The sequence below is a fragment of the Scophthalmus maximus genome, chromosome 2, assembly GCF_022379125.1.
Source record: "Scophthalmus maximus strain ysfricsl-2021 chromosome 2, ASM2237912v1, whole genome shotgun sequence".
NCBI lineage: Eukaryota > Metazoa > Chordata > Actinopteri > Pleuronectiformes > Scophthalmidae > Scophthalmus > Scophthalmus maximus.
In genome coordinates, this window is record NC_061516.1 from 10,376,849 (window position 1) to 10,398,646 (window position 21,798).

At 41.2% G+C, this 21,798-nt stretch overlaps 1 protein-coding gene across 2 annotated transcripts in view; it reads right to left on the reverse strand.

Moving 5' to 3' along the window:
• The window catches only part of cltca (clathrin, heavy chain a (Hc)), a 31,727-nt gene extending 10,267 nt beyond the window's left edge, over nucleotides 1–21,460 (reverse strand). Inside the window, exons 1-15 of one of the 2 annotated variants that reach the window (XM_035626462.2) lie at nucleotides 21,138–21,459; nucleotides 12,147–12,354; nucleotides 11,717–11,719; nucleotides 8,376–8,644; nucleotides 8,010–8,171; nucleotides 7,788–7,901; nucleotides 7,211–7,384; nucleotides 4,278–4,475; nucleotides 3,885–4,085; nucleotides 2,805–2,957; nucleotides 2,474–2,596; nucleotides 1,564–1,701; nucleotides 1,298–1,462; nucleotides 979–1,159; nucleotides 249–412 (exon numbers count right to left, since the gene is read on the reverse strand). In XM_035626462.2, coding sequence (XP_035482355.1) covers nucleotides 249–412; nucleotides 979–1,159; nucleotides 1,298–1,462; nucleotides 1,564–1,701; nucleotides 2,474–2,596; nucleotides 2,805–2,957; nucleotides 3,885–4,085; nucleotides 4,278–4,475; nucleotides 7,211–7,384; nucleotides 7,788–7,901; nucleotides 8,010–8,171; nucleotides 8,376–8,644; nucleotides 11,717–11,719; nucleotides 12,147–12,354; nucleotides 21,138–21,179 — 2,295 coding nt within the window. In that variant the 5' untranslated portion in view covers nucleotides 21,180–21,459. Of the gene's footprint in view, nucleotides 1–248; nucleotides 413–978; nucleotides 1,160–1,297; nucleotides 1,463–1,563; nucleotides 1,702–2,473; nucleotides 2,597–2,804; nucleotides 2,958–3,884; nucleotides 4,086–4,277; nucleotides 4,476–7,210; nucleotides 7,385–7,787; nucleotides 7,902–8,009; nucleotides 8,172–8,375; nucleotides 8,645–11,716; nucleotides 11,720–12,146; nucleotides 12,355–21,137 lie in introns of both variants that reach the window. The other variant, XM_035626463.2, reaches the window with a different exon arrangement.
• Nucleotides 21,461–21,798: the final 338 nt, after the last annotated feature.

Here is a 21,798-nt window from a genome sequence, read left to right on the forward strand (position 1 = left end):
CTAATAGGAAGGCATGTCCAGACCATTACTCCACTATATCTTTACATAGAAAATAGTTGTTGGCAACTAAATCTCATATAAGCCTCTTTAAAGACTGACTACAAAGAAATTGGTGATATGAAGGATGACAGCCTCGACATGGGGATTTTAAAACTGGAACTCTACATGAAATAAAAGAAAAGGATCAGATAAAGGAAGAAGGCAACTGTGGCAGTGTTTGATCAGTACAGTTGTCCCTGTGTCTTTACCTTCAGAAAGTTCTTGACTCGCTCGGGGTCGTAGCAGTTGCTCTCTCTGCAGATCCTCTCCACCTCTTTTATCTGGCCAGTCTTGCAGGCGGCCTGGATGTATTTGAAGTGAACTTCAGGGTCCTGACTGAAGTTTACAATTGAGCCCAGGAAGTAAAACAAACCTGAAAGACAAAGACAGTCCGTTATATAAAGACTCAAACGACATGCACGTCTTTAGCTGCCCCAGTCAGAATTATGGAACCACCCATACTGAAAAAATAAATCTAAATTGAAGTTTTTCTCCTCACCAATAGGCTTACTTAAACATTATGCTCCATTACTTCATTAATAGTAGAGGAGTAGCACTAATTCACCTCCAGGACATTCTGTAAAAGCTATTGATTGTCCTGCTGCTGCTCTGACCTACTTGTCTTGATTGATAGCCAGGGAACATCCATCTCAGTACATAGGCAGGAGGGAATGGCCGCATAATGATACTGAGAGACGAGTCAAATGTTAATCTAATGTCTTGCCTGAATGCAGGAATATGTAGGTTAATTGACCCATTGTACAAAACATTGTCTTGCTACTTTCCAATACATTCTCTCGATTACAGACCAAGCACACCATTTGTGTCTTTGAACTTCCAAAAAAACTGAATTACAGATGAATGTTTCATCGGAAATACCCCCCAAGAGATTTTAATATCAAATGAAGCAGTATGCCATCACAAAGTTTGTAATCTCACCTTCAAAGCTCTTGAAGGACTCAAAGAGCTCCGTGAGAGACTGTGTGGTGAGCTGCTCGTGGTATTTTGAAGCCACCTGGACGCAGATCTGCAGGTTCTGGCGGATGTTGGCCGACAACATGGCCCTGAGGCACTCCAGGGAGTCTTCCACTGACAGCGAGCCAAAGTAGTTCACCAACCACTGACAGTGCAGGAGGAAATGTTAGTTGAGCTTGTTGGTTGTGCAACATTTACTGAATTACAAATTCCTCAAATGACTACAAAGCCAAATAGCCTATAGTTTTGGTCTGATTTCCCTCACTTGGAAACGGAATCCTACCTCTGGATTCAGCAGGTGTGTATGCACAACAGCGCGCTTGATGTCGTACAGGTCAGTGTAGTGCTCCAGGGCCCTTTGCAGGAGTCCAGCCTTCTCACACAACTGGGCGATGTGGGCACGATCATAGTTGGTGAACATTTGGTTGCCAAGGATAGCATCTGCAACCTGCACGCACAACATAAAGAAATACAAATGGTTACCAAAAAAAAGGCACCCCAGCTTTATCAATTGAATTCCTCTCAAGTTAAATATATGCAAATGTCCACCTGTGGAGCATGCATGAGATTCATCTCCAGCAGCCGAGTCTGCAGTGGTCCTTCCGAGGGTCGGTTGTTCTTTAAAGCGTCCAGGAGGAATGAAGTGCACTGCTGGATCAGGTTGTACTCCATGAATACATCCACGATCTGGACAGACAGAGACACATTGTGTGTTAGAGAGGAGGAGAGACTATGTTTGTGTAACTGCTACAACCCTCACAAGTGTAAGAGAGTCAAATCCTTTCTTTGTACTAATTAAGTACTTCTTCATTATACTAGTCTTGCCAGTCCCCTTCAGTTCTTGAGCACTGACAGGATTAAACTGAAAGTGTAAAGTAACAGTTTGGCCCAATACAATCCATTTCCTCTTCTAAATATCGAAAACATCCTCTGATGCAATGTGTGTTATTCTTAAAATTCTCGCTACCTGCCAGTGCAGCACTTTAGGCAACACAGAAAAGCTGTGTCAGCAGTTGACATTTGCAGTGCAGAGATTCTGCAGTGGCAGGAAGCAAAGGAAGAGGTGCAGTTCCTTTATACTATAGGATCGCTGAGGTTCACAGATGCTGGCGTGTCATGTGACTGAGTCAAATGCTACGTCGATTTAAAGGAACGTGGAGGGCCAATTCATTAATTGCAAACTTGGTATGTGCAGAGGTCACAAAGTTTTTTTTTCATTTAAATAATTCAGTTCAGTCTCATCCAAACCTCAGAAACTACAACCCAACCCACCCGGTTCTTCAGGGCAAAAGTTCTACAACACTAATCTTGTCAGTTTCAATAGGAGTAAGGTATAAATGTCAAGCTTTTGAAGAGATTCATCTTCCACCCTTAATAATATAATAAAACACAGAACAAACATCTATTTGTTATTAATAATACAAATCCACGGATTCCTTTTCTCCTCCCTTCGTCTGACCTGTGTGATGTCAGCCAGTGGCTCTTCATCCTGGACCAGCATCTGGGCAAACTGCAGGCCCTGTTCTGGGTTGATCCGCATCACATTCCTCAGCAGGAAGATCCAGTCTGGAGTGTAGCCCACCTTGATAAATAAATAAAAAACAAGGATCCAACAGTTAGTGCTCTAATTATCATTACACTTCATAGACATGTAAACACACACACACAATTAGTGATGGATATCTGTCCTGAAACTAATATTGCATGGTGTGTTTTCTCTGTGCACTTAGTCATTTTGTGAATTATCAAAACAAAAAGACCTTAATACTGTCTGAGCTGGAAAGACATACCTTCTTGGCGTACAGGACAATCTTGGGGAACTGACCAGTCTCTGCAAAGCACTGGATGACCTTGTTTGGGACGTTGGCCCTCAGGTAGACACTGAGAGCCAAGGTGGGATCCACTGCCTTCACCAGGTCACCAAGTTCCTCGGAACACTCCAACTGAAAAGTAGAAAAAGTAAAATCAACATTCGAACCAATAAAAAAACATTTTGAAACACATCCCCTTAAAAAGGTCCCACATTGTGGAAAGTGCTACATAACTACTATGAGAGTATCAGACAAAAAGAGTAAAGGTCAGTAAAGGTTGTGTTGTCACAACTATATGTCTGAATATGTTGATGAACCACTGCTGTATGTCATGAAGCCAATGTATCACCACACAACTTCCCCAAGGATTGTAATATTACAGACCAGTGGCTGAACTACCAGAACATCTCTTTGGCTCATTTTAGCTTTGACTGACTGTTTGCCTCTTGCATTTACTGGTGGGCAAGATACATCTATCTTTTACCTCTGGTTGGCCAGACCGTGTGTAACTCAAAACAGTGAGCGAGTCAGAAGAGAGGCTCATTAATCACACTCTTCTTGCTACAGCTCAAGAAAGAAGCATGACAGGGGATATGTTTTGGAACTTAAAACCAGAAACAAGGGACCTTCTGTTTACATTTTAATATCTACGCAATGTTTATTTGTGTTGTATCGGTATAAGTTACTTTTCATGTATGTTAGATAAAGTTTAAATACAAATGGGGGGCATGTCAAAAAAGAACAGAAAATGAATGCCAAATATTGTAAATATATGTATCACAACAACATAATGTATAGCATTATCATTATCAAATGTGTTGAAATAAATAAAATAAGTGAAAATTCAGATATACATGAAATCCCCAATTCTCTTTCTTAGCATGAAGGCAGCTTTGAGCTTCCCAAACGTTCATTTTCTAAGGGTAACTTCACAAACTCCTTACATAACAATGATCTCACATGATCCAAGATAATAGGAAAGTCATGTAAACAAATAGGCAGCCCAGGAAGAGCCTCTTCCTGTGAGTGGAGGCCGAGATAAAGACTGATAAGTAGTACCTTGTCTTCCTTCAGCCACTTTTCCAGAAGCTGCTTTCGTCCCTGCTGCAGGACGGGCCTGCAGAGTTCCAGGGACTCAAACTTGTTGAGCTGGCCCTGGTCCAACAGGATACCAAAGTACTGCAGCAAAGGGGAGGTCTGGCCTGGCTGAGTCGGAACGCTCTGGAAGCGACGAATGGTGTCTGGGGTACGAAGGATACCCTGCGAGGGGAAAGGGCAACCGAGGGTGAGAACAGATCTAAACAACTGATAAAATAAGTAGATACAGAATAAATAAGGAGAATATGATACAACAGTCATGTGATAAATACAAGCATGTGGATCTTATATTACATTTTTGTTCAGACTATATCCAGGAACTGTCAATTAACCCCATGCAAACAGGCTGAGTACCTTTGGCGCATTGGCAGCTACTTTGGCGGCCTCAGAGTAGTTGCCAGCAGCAAACAGGTTGTTGAACTTGCGCGCAAAGAGCTCCTCGGCGCCAGCGAGGTTGTTGCGGACAGCTAAGCGGAGAGCTAGGTCTGGGTTCTGCAGTACGTTGGTGATGTAGGGGATGATGTTTTCCTCTTCCACACACACAGACAGCACCTGAGTTCCAGGAAAAATACAGAGAACGATAATAGTACAGTGCACAAGAGATCAGATTGACCAGATTTTATTCAATTTTAAAGTATAGTATACAGCTGCTCACTGCTTTCACCCACTGGTCTTTTTTCACAGAAAACATTTAGACAAGTTGCTGTAAATCATAAGATGAATAAATGTGATTCTTGAACAGAACAGACAAGTCTAAACTGGTCTGCTGTTGAAAAGGCCTCTGACGTCATTTTAAATCCATCTAGACCACGATGTCATAAATCAACACATTCCTTATTCGTGTCCTGTGCCAGAAATCAGAGTGAGTGAGCAAGCTGAGCTGAATCCAACTGTGGGCAAATGCATAAAACTCCACTAAAAACACTGTCTGGCCTTGGGGTGCGGCTGAATGCAAATGTATTATTAGTAGGTCAGTGTAACGCATGGCTTTTGTGAGATGTCTGGCAACTGAGAGAGAGAGAGAAAGGAGAACAAGTTGAATGAAAGAGCAGGATGGAGGAAAGGGGAGGGGGTGGAGGAGAAAGACTGCCAGTGTTGGCCCCTCTACAAACAAGCCCAGCAGGTCAGCACCCCAGCTTTTAACATGGGTGAATAGACCTCATTCTTCCTGCAACTGAAGCAGGGTCACTTACTTACTATAATGCGGTCAGACTAATTGGAGGTAGTTGAAATAAAAAAGAGGACTGAAAAGGTTGGACTAAAAATAGCTCCCTAAGTGGATATACTGTGTTCTACTACAAATGTGTGGTGAATATAGTCTTTGAAAGAGATAAGGCTAATATTTAATTGAGGAATGATTAAAAGAAGGGATTTTTTAAAAATGGAAACAAGAAAGGACTGGACACTGACCAAAGCCTTTAAAAATTTCTGAAAACTTGCTGATTAAATATTTGGGTCAATACCAACATATTCAGCGAATCCCTTTAGTTTCTAATTCCATTTAAATACAATGATCAGAGTCGGGTGGAAAGAAAAGAGACGAGCCTGTCAGGAAAACTGTTCGTAACAAGACAGCGCCAAGTGTCAGATGATACAGGAGCTGTAGTATCAAGTGATATACTAGCCCGGTCACACACAAAACACAAACACAAGCAGAATAGTAAAATTGTGGGGCAGACATCACAGGTCGCTGTCTGATGAGGTGGTGATTTGATTGGTTGAGAAGACCAGCACTGAGAGGATTACGTGCACCAGGCTGTGCCTCCCACTTCACATCATGTGCTCAGAAGTGGTGTGCACTTTTTCTTCCCTTCCTCTGTCCCCCTGAGCGGCAGTTCTTCTGCAGCTATAATACGGTGGCTGCACAAATACACTGCCCTGACTGAGTCATGCCATTAGAGATCAACAATAAAACAAATTGTTGTAATAAAACAAATTAAATTAAACTACAACTTATTTAAAATTTCAACCTAACGCACCCAAGATGCACTGAGGACACATCTGAGATCCAATCATAAAAGTATTTATACATTACTGTGTTTCTCAAACATTCATTTATTTGAGGTCACTGCGACAATATTAACACTGACTACCACATAATGATTTTTTTTCTTTTTGTCCCAAATGAGAAAATCTTATTTCATTGTAATGTTATGCGCATTGATTCACTCAGCCCCTCCTGGCTCCACTTTCTCAATCTCTCCTTTTCACTCTCTCTCTCACACTAAAAACAACATTTGGTGTTTGTGAACAGAAACCTTGTACATGTTTAATTGAAAATAGAGCGAGAAAGTGAGATCTGATCACAAGCGGTCACAGTAGATGCATTCAGGACCAATTCTAATGGCAGGTGTGAACATATGTACTTGGAGCAGTCCACTTATGACTGGATCTCTCAGGACAGATGTTGATACCAGGTCTGAACAGGGCCTATATTCCGAACTTCTGATATATTCTTCACCATTCTGCTCGTCCAACCAACCCAGACCAACCAACTCAGAATTCACTTCACCATCTGTTTCGCTTTTCTTTATGTGAGCCCATATGCTGCTTGTTGACCAAGGGCAGAAGTAGATTAAAAGTAATGTTTGGAAAAAGCTCTGTAGTAATGTATTTCTTATTATGACATTACCAATACTGTTTGTTACTAACCCACTCGACTGGAGCCACTGAGAGGCCTAGACTCACAGAACACTGCCTGTGTGTTTCTGTTTGTGTGCATATAATGTCTGTGCAAACACACACACACAAACGCAATTCACTGCCACAGCATTCAGCGAGATCCGTCACTACTTCAGATCAGCTTTCCTCTCTCCACTCAATAATTCATGCGGTGTGTGTGGCCTGTCTTGAACATTATTCATCAGCTGGCTGGATCTAGTTCTCCTCTCTGGTTCAGTTTAACAAAAGCAGGAAGACACAACCTTCTCCCCTCTCTGTGTGAAACGCTACACTTTGGATTATTTATAATGCCTCCTGGAAAAGTCTAGGCTTGCCTGGTGATGACAGGCAAACAAGACGATGTTGTTATTACCCTGCAACTTCGGATGTTTGATGTTGTGCTTGTCTACAATTATTAACCTGAGTCAGATTTGCTTGACATGTGATTGCTGATGACATAAGGGTTAGACAATAAAGCCTAGGTTGTGCTGAGGCTGTGATAGAAGTTAGGACGGATAAATGCTTTCATCAGTAACATTCTACTTAGACATTATGAAGACTAAGCATGCTAAAGATCACTTTGTTTTCCCTTTGCACATAGGGTGGGCAATGGTTGGCATTTGTACCTGTCCTTTCCTGTTGACCCCGATGATGCCCGAGGTGGCCTCATGTGGAGCGGTGACAAAGATGGTCTCTCCACTGATGCGGTTCATGTAGATGCAGGTGCCCGTCTCCAAGTCATACAAGTGGATGTAGCCATATTTGGTAATGAGGAAAACCACATCTTGCTTGGAGCTTATCTATCAAGGTAGATAAATTGCACATTGTGCTTGTTAATATCAATATTGTACGAAATAACAAAACATCAATAAAACTCACATAGAAATATGTCTCTTTAAACCTTGAAATAGGGCCTTCTGCTTTTCACGTAACCTTGAACCACCCTCAAAAACAATTTGGCAAAAATGTAGAACAGAAGATGTAGTAATCAGTTTTAGAGGTCATATTAGATGAAAACAATGTTTCCCCAAAGCCACTGATTCACCCTCAACATCTATTGTGAGGGAACACACAGCTTTTATATGGAATTCATATGTTTTATGTGGACTTTATGAATGGCAGCTTTTGAAGATCTACTATGGCAATCTATCCGACTGCAGATTTTTCTTTCCCTGAACCACATTTTTAACTATGGAAACATACCTGCATGGCCACAGGGAAGTCATTTTGGGCTTCTGGAGGAAAGAACACATCAACTGCCTTCTTTGGAAATGGTTGGTTGCCAGTTGGTGGGGTTCCCACTTCGATGATGTGCAACTGTGTCAAAGAGAGAAAACCTATGTGAGAAACTGAATTGGTAGGGTTTTTTTACTATTATAATACCAATGACGCCATTTTCCCCATTCTTTCTTAAACATCAGCTACCTTTCCTCCCGCTTGGCCTCGGACAGCGAAGCAGAACAAAGTTGACTCCTCTGTATTTCCCTCCATCTTGAATTGGGCAAAGCTGGCAGCATGGCCCTCGATGGGCTGAGAAACTTTTCTGTCAACAGAGTAGAGCTGCATGGCCCCCACCACCCGATTTTGCTGAAAAGGGGCAAAGTAGTACACATAAATATGTGACAGACAAACTGGTAGACCAATGCTAAACGTAAACCTACTGTGGATCTGTGGTTACTCATGAATTTAAACAGGCTACTTAGCGTATATGGCGACAAATGTCAGACATCACAAGTCTAAATCACTAAACAATATGTTTGGTATTAAATGAGAAGCCGTGCAGAAAATGACCTGGGCTGAGATGCCGATGAGCAGAAGCCATTTCTGCTTGGCGTCAGTGCGGTAGTTGATGATCTGGCAGCCTGCCAGGCTGGAGTGGCGGTCAAAGACTTTGACAGGTTGTGAGTCACCCTCCATGCTCCAGTGGTAGACGGCATTGTCAGTCACAAGTGCAACTGTGTTCAGAGAGATCCACTTCCAGAAGGTAACGTCGTCCGTCATGGTGTGTGCCTTCATTTTGCTCTTCATCTCAATGTTGAAAATCTGAAGGGTTTTGGCAGCTAGAGGGGGGGAAGAAATGGGGCAGGAGCCAGACCCCAGAAGAATGTTATCGTTTCTGACTAAAAACACACACACACACACACACACACACACACACACACACACACACACACACACACACACACACACACACACTAGGAAAAGCATATTCAGATTTGAAATATCTGTTGTCATGGCACAGAGGTCATCGGGCAACGACGCCATGACTGATAGTTAGGGATGCCATACATGCTGTAGTCGGAAATTGTGTCATATGAAGTGTAATGAAGCAGGTATAGAAAAAAATACAAGTAAATTAAATTTAAACCTCCTGAGAGGTAACACAAGGTGTCACTTTGTCAATTATGTGCACTTCACACAAGTCGGTTTGTCTTCTATATGCTGTTGGTACATTAAGGATTGGCAGGCTGGCTAATAAGAGCACATCAGCCTTGCGGAAAGTCATTTTCAACGTGTAATAAATTTATGAATGAAAGACGCTTACAGGTGCTGTGAGAGTGAGAGTGAGAATGACTGAACACATGCATACCTCCTCCTTAGCGTAAGTCAATATATTTAAACAAATTTTAAGAATATAGATTAATAAATACAATTTAACTAAACTGACCACAGCTCCTGAAAGATGTACTCAGAATGTGTCATGTATTGTTATATCCGACTACGTGGTCCAACCCATCAAATGAACAGCCCTCAGTGAGAAACAAGGCAGACAGAGGGTAGAAGCAAGAAACAAACAACTCACAAAAAAGGCCAACACATCTGCATCTGAGCCAAATTGTCAAATGGTGGAGTACGACATTTAAACATACACGTAGGGGCACAATTAGGGGGTGGGGTATTGTCAGACAACAGTCACAGACAAGGTTTCCGATTATGATTATGGTTGATTATCTACAATTGCAGTTAAATATGTTTTGTGACGTCTGGATAACAGACCACAGACCGAATGCTTAAAAAAAGCTTCACTCACCTGCATTTTTTTGGGGGGTTTTATTAGTCAGGGTTACATTTTTGAGCTAATCTTTTTTATTAAGCAGTGTGACTTCCTTGTTTGTTCATTATTCAATACTCATTAACAAAGTGAGAAGAAGCAAAGACCAATGCATTAGAAAAAAATGTCAGGATCATTTTTGCCCTTGCTAAGCCATGGAATGAAGAGAACAATAAGCGGTGAGGCAAATGGACCAGCAGCAGCCAAATTTGAGCAAGCGAAGGGATTTTCAATTGAATAATGATCAGTTGTTTGAGGTGCGTACACTGTATCCATCCTTCAGATGTGGTTACACGAAAAAGCTCAAGGCTTCATACTGTGTCACATGGCAAGGTCGGCTGAGAAGCATCGCTATGGTAAACTGAGCTGGGAAGACAGTGGTGGTGTATAAGATGGAGGAGGGGTCTATGCTGAGCCTACACTGTATAAATGTTGAGGAACAGACAGGTACTGCAGCTTGAACCAAGACGAATAAGAAGCTATTCACAGCTACCTGAGTTGAGCTACCAGTGTCTGTTCACACTGGTTTAAAATCCACCAAGATCACATGTCATGTTTGCTGTACATGACGAGAACTGTGCATTGCAGAAGTGCTACTATTTTTAGTGGGATGCTTTATTGAGCTGTCCTGAACAGACAACATTCACTTCAAACTGTGGTAATCAGTCTCTGTTTTTGCAGCAATAAGACAAAACACATTGGACAAAAAAAAAACTGTACAAACTTTGTGTTTTATGTACAACATTAAACCAGACAGTATAGTGTGCAGGAATGCAACTACTGAAATGCTCACGCCTCTATGTCACATGTTTGTCAGCAATGAGCTTGAACTCTATAAAAGTTCAGCGCTCAATTTATTACTGCACATTGTACCACATCCTCAGTAGAGAAGACAGTCAGCAGAGAAAGGATGACTTATTCTCATCAATAATTGTAACAGGAAGGCCAGCTTCACACAAAAACTACATTCTGCCGGTCATTATTTCCTTTTCCGCACTGCAAAAACATTAAAACTAACCAATGCTCACAAAGAATATTTAATTTAAATCCACACTTTCAAGCCCTGTTAGTAGTTTACACATTCATAAAGTAAAATTAACTGGAAAACCTTGTGATCATATCAATGCTTTTCAGGATCATATTAGGCAAGAGAAGTAATAGAATCATTTTACAAAGAAACCGGAAAGACTATCCATTTCATAACATACAAGCTGTGACTACAGGGAGACGGATCAGCCAAAAGTCCTAGGACAGTTGTTGGCTCATGAAATGTAATTTTAATAGTTGGACAAGGGCAAGGCCAAGAGCTGAACACAGACAGATGGACACACAGGGGTGTTGGGCTCTAGGATCTGCTGAAAAGCGAGAGCTACTTAAGTCTTAATGTTGATCAATCCTACTTTTCTAATTTTCACATCCCAAACAAGTGGAATTCACAGGTCTCTTCAGACCCTGTTCACTCCTCATCTGTCAGACTTCCCACACAGGTTACAAGTCAGTCCTTAGTATAGGGAACTGTTTGTAAGAAATTACTGAATGAATCAACAAACATGAAACACAGCTGGGAAACAAGTGAAACAACATGTTTGGGTAATTACAACTTCACACAGAAGGAAGAAGACATGGATTTCAAAATGGAAATTGAGAAGGAAAGTGAATTAAAATGAAATAAATTTCACCCATAATATTACCACTTGTAAAATGGGTTCTAAATCACTTGTAGATATAATTAAAATGATGGAATGCCAGCAAGCTATAAGGCTGTGAAAGCTAAATCCTGTTTACGAAGAAATATTTTCAATGGTCTACATGTGGAAAAAGTTCCAAGGAATATCCAGAAATTGGTAAATAAATACAGAAAAGATTAAAAGATAGGCCATTATTAACTTACACACTTTAAGAGACTTCAAGTAATGGCCTTGGTCACGTCAAGTTTAATCAATAGTGTAAAAACACTTATTTTGTTTACGAGCAGAGAGCAATACTGAATGGGATCATTTCAGAAGTGCAATATGTCCATAAATACCATCTTGAAAACAGGATTTTACTTTCACAATGAAGTAGTTAAATTTCAACTCACCGTCTGCAAACACATAAGAAAGCAGTAAAGTAAAAAAAAAAAAAAAAGGAACATAGGGAAGACAAAAACAAAAACAACAAAAAAGTCAAAGCAATCATGGATGCTGAACAAAAAGAATAAAAATATGCTATTTTGAATATATACAGGACAAATGTTTGGAAAATACATGTTGGCCAGTAAGACTGCTTCATAGTGGAAAAACTAAAACAGCTGGATGTGAATGGACATAGATAAAATCATTTTTAAATACTTAAATGCATAATATGCTAATCTTGAACATGTTTGAACTGAATGCTCCAAGCCCCTTACAGGGGGGGGTTAGTAAAAATGTAACACTAAAGTATATAATGTAGTTCTCTCTTTTTTTTCTGGTAACACCTACACTGATTTAGAGAAATGCAGCTTCTGTGATGCCAATACACTGTCATACCTTTAAGCGCGATGACCTTGCTGGCTGGATTCATTATGGCGCTGTCTGCTGAGATGGGCCTGCGGATGGGTGTATTTGGGTCGGCCATATCAATGATCACCACCTGACTCTGCTCGCCCACCTTCTCCCGCACACAGATGAATTTGTCTGACTCCATGGTGAGGGTGCTGAACCCGATGTTGGCTGGGTTGATGCCTAAGTTTTGGAGCTATCAGAAAGAAAAGAAAAGGGGGGGGGGGGGGGGGGGGGGTAATTAGAGGCGAGTTAGTTTAAACAGAAACGGCCAACAAAAAGAAAGTTGCAGTCAAATACGACATAATTTGTAAAAATAATCTAAGACAGCATTTGAGATTGCATTCTTCTTGCCACAATCTCCACTTCAGGCTGTCATTTCAGAAGAGGTAGTTCATCTCAATTGCACTTTAAACTAGTATTCCCAAGAGGAGCCTGGACAACCACATGTCATACATCAGGAAGTGACTTTGAATGTGTCGGGACGCTGTGAGTTAGGGTTACTTTGTTGACATTGTGCAAAGCAAAGATGGTTTTGAACCTGCAAAAAAATTAAAATTCCTGGTGCTGACAAAACAACAGTAGTGTTGTTCAGTAGTGACCCTCTGCTCAGCTGTTTTACACTACCACAGCCAATCAGGTCCTCAGGCCGGACACTGAGCAGCTCTTTGGACACATGGAGCTCATCACAACGGTTAGAGAGATGGGCTGGATTGTGAGCTCATTCAAATTCTCAAGAAATGGGCCAAAGGGGAAACCACAACCATATTACACAACACTAACAGTCATACTGCAAGTCTGACTGCCAGAAACTTTTCTGTTCTGGTGTCGAGCAGATCATTGCATTTGGTTCAGATGCAGGACTTTATGTAGACCATTTGTAGCACTATTGCTACATGAAAGATAATTTTGCCGTAACACCTGTCCTGACAATGACTTGGCCTTATGTTTTGTAACGTGAAGCTGAAGGCCATGAAAAGCTCACGCAATTAACCACAAAAAAGTGCATCACAGTGCTGCCTCAGTTTCTCAGACTTGCAGGTGTTGTGATGCAGGACATAAAGAGGTTTAACCTACATGAAAAACCTGAGCCTATAGGGTGCACTGCTTTGCAGCACTTTACACCAGCAAGCCCTGCAGCCCCGGTTACTGCCAAGGCTGGAAACAGGGCATCCTGCCTGACTCACATAAACTCCGACAAAGCACTACCTGCTGTGGGCAGCCACACGAGATGGAGTCAAGACTCTGGTGCAAGAACAAACCATGTATAATGGTAACAATTCACATATCAACCTAAAGAAGACTGAACTTTAACAATAACACAGGACATAGCAAATGACAAAATACAATCATCACACCAATTATTCAAGTGTATTCCTCGTTGCAAATGGCAACGTGGTTGTGAGGTAAATTGAAGGAAATGAAACTAACAGAAAACCCATAGGACACCTATTGGTTTTGCAACTTCCTCTACTTTTGCAACCGATCACTAGTGCACCACAGTTGGACACATGCAGTGTAATTACCTAGAGAGCTTTTTGGAGCATGATTTTCAAATTAAATTCAATATATATGTAGATAGATTATTAGATTATAGATTATTCCCTCGTTAAAGAGACAGACTGCTAACAGAGAGAGAGCTCTCTCTCCCCTTCTCCTCTTCAACACATCCCGCTCTCTGTCAGTGTGTGAGTGTGTGTGTGTGTGTGTGTGTGTGTGTGTGTGTGTGTGTGTGTGTGCGCGCACTAATTATAATCGCAAATCAAATCACAAACGCAATATCTGTTAAAAAAATCGCGATTCGATATGTTCCCCAAATCGTTCAGCCCTAATGGTCATATAATTCATTGTGGGGCAGACTTTGCCATCAGTAAAAATTGTCTCCTGACAGTTTTCACCTAACTTGTAGTAAAAATTACTACAGCAGCACACAACACAACATTAAACTGTACACACATCTGTAGAGGCACCAATCTGTAAAAAACTCTTAAATTTACAGCAGCAGTTTGATGCTTACTCATGCTAATCAATAAGTGATCACTGATCATAGTAAAAAATGACATAACTAAATGAAATCATGATCACTCAGCTAGTGTGATCAGCTCAATAAGGAAATGTTAAACTTAGATTCTAAATGATTTGTGTTGTAATGGCGATTATAAACGACTGGTTAATGATTTACTTTGCCACCCATAAAAGGGAGCAGATTCAGTAACTATGGCTGCCTGATTTATAGTTTTAAATGTCAAGAGTAGTTTGGAGAAGACATGTTCAATCTCTGCTAGGGAGTCAGCCAAAACTGGCCCACTTTTAGTGGTGAGTGTTCATTTCAAGGCTTGTTCATGATAAAAGGTGGTTCTAGTGTCCACAGTTGAGTCTTACTCAGCAAACACAAACCACACTTCCGGGAATTGCTCAACGCCACGGGAACACCTTTTATCAATGACTGGACACACCCTCCCCAAAGCCCGGCCCCACCCACATTCTTTCAGTAGTGAGTATTCTGTTTCCCTCTCAGTGACATTGAGATAAATGACCTTGCAGAACAAGTGTTGCTACCAGCTCGAAGGAAAGAACTGAAAACTAATCTGATGCAAGTTGTCACAAGAGTGACTTTTTTTTTAATCGCTACAAAGGATGACATCATACAGTGACACCACTGCAGCTTCCATGCCTCTTATCGATGCCATTGTCTAGTACGGAAGACTTGTTTACTAAGGCAACATTTATTCTTACAGTAGACAAAGGGAAAGGGCCTGCAGAGAAAATATGCTTTAGACCCTGAACAAATCTGCTTTGAGTAATAACTAACAACAGATTGCTTTATCACAACATTATCAAAAGGTTAACATATTTCTTGAAATGGACATACTGAAATTGGATTCAAACTAAAAGCCCTCTACTTTATTAACAATTTCAGAAAACCATATTCAGTGTTTTTTTGATCTAAGAATGTGTGAATTTACTGTCTTACTTTCTTTGAATCGACTCTCTAATCTCTGGAAACCACACAAAGGGACTTCTACACATTAATCAGGAAAGGGGTCTATCCCTCTGTTACTAAAAAATAGTTTTCTAGTCAGATATACATGTCTAGAAAACTTCCTCTCCCTCTACCATCTGTCATCCATCAGAAGGAAGTCCTTTCATTTACCATGAAAATAACTCTATAAAACAGGAAACTGCAGCGTGGCCCTATCACAATGAATATGTTACCTCCGTGACTTTAATTATAATGTACAACAAATACAGATAGATGTTTCACCTCCGTCAGACTGACTGTCTATGGAAACCTTGTAGTACAATACTGCTCTGGGCTTATGCTACTGTGACATCAACAAGCAGGAATTTGGGTGAAAGCGGGTCAATCCAGTGGCATTAAAATCAATTTGGAAAATCATTCAGTTATTTAGTCTGGCCCGCCCTGACCTGCTGCTGCTGCTGTGTTTAGCGCAGTATTTAGTTATTCGTCAGCTAAATAAAAACAGAGAGCACATGAGCAACAGGACCAATATGAGGGAAGAATGAGAGCATCGGTTTCCCAAAGGACTAATCAACTAAATAATTTACTGCTAATGAAAATATGATAAGCTCATTGTTTGATGCTTTTGAAGTATAAAGAAAGCAGGTTTAGAGGCACAGTGAAGAAGAAGAACAGAATGCATTTACAATAGTACCTGAAGGCTAACACCCAGCTAACCAGTGCAATGGCAAAAACAAATCAGCAAGATTAAAGAACATAGTGCATTCCTATCATTACTGCAACTCTCTGCCTCATTTCATTGTAATCACTACCAAAACTGGATCTTCAAAGACATGACAGCATAGTAGGACAATAATATCACTGCTAGGTATAATATACCTAAATTTTGAGAGCATGGCATTTGGATGTAGGAAAAACAAAATACTGTGAAAATTTGTGATATTTGTTTATTTCATCATATGGACCCTCAAGAGCTTCCCTTTGGCTGTTGTAATATATCAGGTGTCCATTTGATATGGGTCCCAATATCAATAACATTATTTCCATGCAACTCTTGCTCCATACAAATAACTGATACATCATCTACTGTGCCCTAGTGAGGATGTTCTCCTGCTCATATGGGCTTATCTGTAGATTGTCATTCTGCCAAAAACAGTTATATGCCCTCAAGCAAGGAAACTATGTCAAACTTAATTTAATTTCAATTAAAAGCCATACATTTGAACTAATAGTTGCAACAGAATCTTACAGAGGTAAGGAATTTGCCAGCAGATTTGAACTACTCCCGATGTCCCGTGGGGGAATCCCATCTGTTGACTTAACCTGTATGCTCTTCCTTCAAAGGAAAGCAGCATCTTGCTCAGCGAAAAAGGCCGTGTGTCCCACACATGTTAAGTTCAAGGCAGGGCAGTGAAGGATGTGCTATGTAATGTGCTGAGGCTTGCAGCACCTCGGTGCAGTGCTCCACAACAGGAAACCAGGGACCCATTGTCTGCTCTGACTGAAACAACAGGCTTGCCCAGTGCTGCCTCCTCCACTACCATGTGACACTGACAAGGGGACATGTGACCAGCCCAGGGGTGAAGAGCGAGAGGGCTGCCTTTACTGATAAAGTGACGAGGGAAAAGAAGGAAGGATTGCATAGATGTCTGAAGCCCATTCATCTCCACTCCAGGCCAGTTTTGCTGAGGCGGTTTTGGGAATGCAGTTTCCGTTTTTTCTCCCAAATGTCCGCTTTATCTTGCAATGCTGCAGAATGTAAAGTGATCAGCAGATCTGTTTCCTCACCAGCCTGTCACGAGATCTCAGCTGGTCAGTTAGTAGCACAGTTCAAAGTGTAACCTGCAAACCCTGTAAGGTTAAATTTAAAGAGCATGAACTGAAAATAAACTAATGCCTTGTTTTACATGCCACAAAAAGATAAAACCTCATATCAGAAAACACTGATGTCTGGCAGCCAAGTCCCAACATTTAAGTATTAAGTATATTCAGGGAAGTTAGTCTTAAAATAAACTTGACAATCAATATTTTTTCTTTGGTCCATATGTGCAATCTGCACAAATTTGTAAATGTTGCAACACATTTGGGGGGAGGGGTGCTGTCTCCTAAATGTAAACTAAATATTACACATTCAATAAAAAGGTTCTTGTTGGGGTGTTTTGTAATTGCTTTAGCAGTGAGATTAAACTGATGACATGTTTTGTAAAGTATAACTGATTACTGTGTATACTTAGAAAACATCCATGTATGCACAGAAAGTAAATAAGCAGAGCTTCAACATGTAATTATGGGATCAAATGTGAAATACTGTGTTGAATTAACACATCATTTGATATACTTAGGCTTTGGATTTCCATCCACAAATCTTCAACAGGGCCCATTTGGCACAGGAAAGGAAACCTGGCTTGTCAAACCAACTTAATGAATACTATGTGCAAGGGAAGCAATTTTCAAGGATGGACGAAATATTGTTATAGTATCAATAGAAATATTTATAAAGATTACAGTCAGTCAACTCCTGGGTAGGGATGGGTATTTAGGGCCAACCGTAAACCGATACTGGTAGACAAAATTAGATATTTTCCATTTGCCTGGTGTGAAACTGTTTTGTAGTGTGTTGAAGTGTACAGCGGTCCTGAGATAAAAAGCCCAGTCAATTAAATCATTATGATATCCATATAAAAAGTGCATTACAAACTGAGTGCATTCATAAGGTTGTGAGAAAAGATGCGTGGTGCAAAGATGCCTGCATTTTTTACCAGACACTTGAGCAATTAAAGGGTTTTCACTGGAGTCTAAACTGCACTACATAAATGGATGATATATAAAAGTGCAAGCTATGCAAGTTGACCGGATGATAGAGGACACACAACACACCAGGGAAAGGGAGGGACAACGAGAAAGAGAGAGAGATATAGAGAGAAGAAGACCAAGGTAAAGGCATGCTTTTTATGCTGGCTCTGTAGATAAGCTAACTACACATGGTCCAGAAAAATCACTAATCTCTGTTTAATCTGTTGCTTGAAAAAAAAGTGGGATCATTAAACAAAAATGGACTATATATTATTAATATATATTTGACCATGTTTACTGTTCAAACATGTGGCAAAACTTAACGCATCACAATTTTACCACCACTGGATTAAATGGACAGACACTAAACTTATCACCATGCCCTACATATTGCTCTATGGTTATCCAAAATTACAAACACAGATGGACAACTTCAGGGAGATTTGCTATGATATTGTTTACCATTAACTTCTCAAAATAAATACATATGCTAGCATATTAAACTACATGCAAAATAGGAGTTTATTTGAGTTGACTTACAAGACTGGGGGCAAACAGGAGACTGACTAGTCTGAGTAGTAAGAGTTAAGTTTAAAGATTGAAAAGGTAATGTTTTTTTTGTTGAAGCTCATTCAAAATATAGTTAGTATGGTGAAGTGATAGCATGGTGAACACATTAACTGGTTGAAAAGAAAGTTGCAACCTGCATACGGTTATAATTGTGTGAGAAATCCTGAGAGCATCACAGCAGAAACCACGACAATGTGGATCAGTCCAGGATCATGTGACTCTATTGTACCAATAAACTAACTTCCTTCCTACTCCCTGTGTGCGCTTGTGAGGAGCAATGCCAGCATCTTGTAGTACCTAACAAAAAGAAAGCCAACAAGATAAGTGGGCAGACTCCTCAGGACAAACATATCAGTGTACATCAAGGGATGTATGCTGTGAAACCTGCATGAATATGTAGGTAATGCATCAGTGATATTTGCTGGATATCCCATGGGAGTTGATTAGTTACACAAAATGACCCTGTGACATGCCAATGACACAATTTATTGTATTATCATTCAAATATGTGCATAAAATTGATGAAAATAAAATATATGAATGACAAAAAGCTATTTGAAATGTGTCCACTTCTGCTCTGCTCTCTCTTTTCACTCCCACTCCTGCAATCAAAAGGACTTAACAAAGAAGTCAAAAATCATAATTATAAGAAGAATAAATATACTAATTTCATTGTAACTGTATGCACAACAGACTATGCCACTGCTTTGTTAAATACATCCCCCCATGCAATCTTGTCATAGGCCTATAAATTCACTCATCATCTGCTTTTAGTTTTAGTTGCTTTTAGGTTGACATCGTAACTGCTTTTTAAGATGGCAACAATATAGAGTGTTGTACTATAATGCCTTAAAGGGGGGCAGTAAGCGATCCTACAGCATTACACTTTTTGTAAAAATCACTCCCCGACACCTTAAAAGACGTGCTGGCGAACATCGCTACGAATCAGGGCTTTTTGGCCTAGTGGTTAGCACGTCGGTCTCCCATACCCGAGGCTGTGGGTTCGCGGCCCGGCCAGTGCAGTGACATTACAACAACAAAGAGAGGGGCATGCTTTCTCTTAAAATCGCTTACCGCCCCTTAAATGATATCTGGAGGAATTACCTATTTATTTTTGACCAAACAAAAGTCTGACACCAGCATCCACCTGATATTCTACCAACATCTGTACATAAGAGTGATTTTGAGAGTGACTACATAAGAGTGATTTTTTCTATAGGACCAGAAGACCTGGAACAAAACATCCACCTTACTGAGCTTCCACTGAGCAAGTCACTGAATGTGAGTCAATTCAAATGGCACCGACCTTGACCTCTGACCTCATTTCTGGGATCAATGTCAAAACACTGTTACATTACCAAGTACTCAGAAGACTCAGACCTTCGTATGAATTAAGGAAAACTAGAGAAACACTATGAACAAATAAACTGTCTACATTTTAGCCGTAATGACATCTGTCTCATTAGGCTGCCATTATAGAAAACAAATACCAAGACTGAATCAACAATGGATTTTCTTCAAGCTAGGGGTAGGCAGATCACATTTCTAATCTGAAGCCTGAATGAAAAGTCACAATAATTTATTCATTACGTCTTGGAAAGCCAGCACTCTTCAGACTGAATCCATAAGCACGTAGCACCTCCTCAGCCCCACCAGCTAGCAGGTTTATTGGGGTTACAGTGAACGTCCGGCAATTTAAACCCGAGAAGCGAGCACGGGCCAAGATGGTGCCAAGGGGCTGCACGGTCCAGGAAAACAGCTGTTCGCCTGGCAGAAGAAAGGTCCCCCCTTCATTGCTGCCACATTAAGGAAAGAGTTTGCCACTCAGAACACAGAGGTCAGCCTCAGGTGAATGTTTGAGCCTTGGCCCACTCTCAGTCAACACGGGAAGTCGGAGAGCCGTCGGACGAGCCCACACACCACATGACCGATCCACAACCTACACCGACGTGACAGCCACCTGAGGTCGGATGGTCGATTTCGGAGTAATCGATCGATGCCGTTGACCTAACGCGTTTAATTAAAGCCACACACATTAACTACACAGGTTGAGTAAAAAAATAACCCTCCTTTGCTCATGTTGCTGTCGCGCTACGGCGAGATGGCAGGTTTATATTCAACCAAGCCAGTACAGGTTATTAGAAAATCACGAATGGAAAGGGTAATATGGATACATCTGTTCTAACAATCTGCCTTATCGCAGCGTTGACACTGACCATCTGCACTACAGCGGTTTGAATTCCGAGAAAATGAAGACTTCCTGATACCGTTTCCACGGTCGCTACACCTCCAGGGTGGGTGAGGGTTCGCACAACGTTTCCCACGAGCACTTGACAGCGATGAGTAAATACCCGGGGGGTCTTTATTGTGGACTTTCGTCATCGACATCGCGAACGAGGGGGGCTACTCAAAAGTGTTAGCAAGGAGGCTAGATGCTAACCGAGATAAACGTCATCCACCCTGACAAGCTAGTTAGCATAGCTCGCGAGAGCTAACTTAGCCTTGGTAAGACTTTGAAAAGTCCCCGGGGCCACCGAGGGTCTCGTGCTCGTTATGACTGAAAGACGAACTTTACGCAACAATACAATCATTCATTCGCACCCGCGCGAGCGGCTCGACTGCCACACACGTACCTGCAGGTGCTCCTGAAAGCGAATCGGCAGGATCTGAGCCATGGCGGTTCCTCTGTCACTCCTCCGGGTTTCTCCCAATGCTAACAAACTACGGCGTCTTCTCTCTCAGATCCTCGTCGGACAGCCAGGGAGCCTCTAGGTCTAAAGTCCAAGTGGATTAATGGCGAACCTTCTTCAAAACGTGCTGTCGGCGTGACGGTACTTTATTTTATTTTTGTATTCGTCCCTTAACTGTTTACTTTCGGGCTTCTCCTCGCTAACGGCTGTCTGCCAGTACACCGACTCCCTGGACCTGCAATGGCGATGGAGGTTGGTCAGCAGAGAAAACATCCCGGAAATGGAAGTGCACTCAACACGGCGGATGGATACGAAGTCACTTTTTTTTTTTTAAAAGTACATTATGCCGTGTGTAATTACTATTTCTTGGGTGTACTTATGATGCTTGATATTCTCTTTGGAATTCCAGAAGAGCCACGCTTCGTTTCCGCATGAAATTACCCGAGAACAAATGTAAAGGTGGAACTACTTCTTTCTGTTCGCCCTTTGATTTTTGCCACATCATTCGTCTATGTAAATTAACGTCATCCCTACGTGTTGTACACTTGTTCCTCTAAGCCAATCAGATCACTCTGAACAAAAGTCAGGGGAAACTTTTTGTATT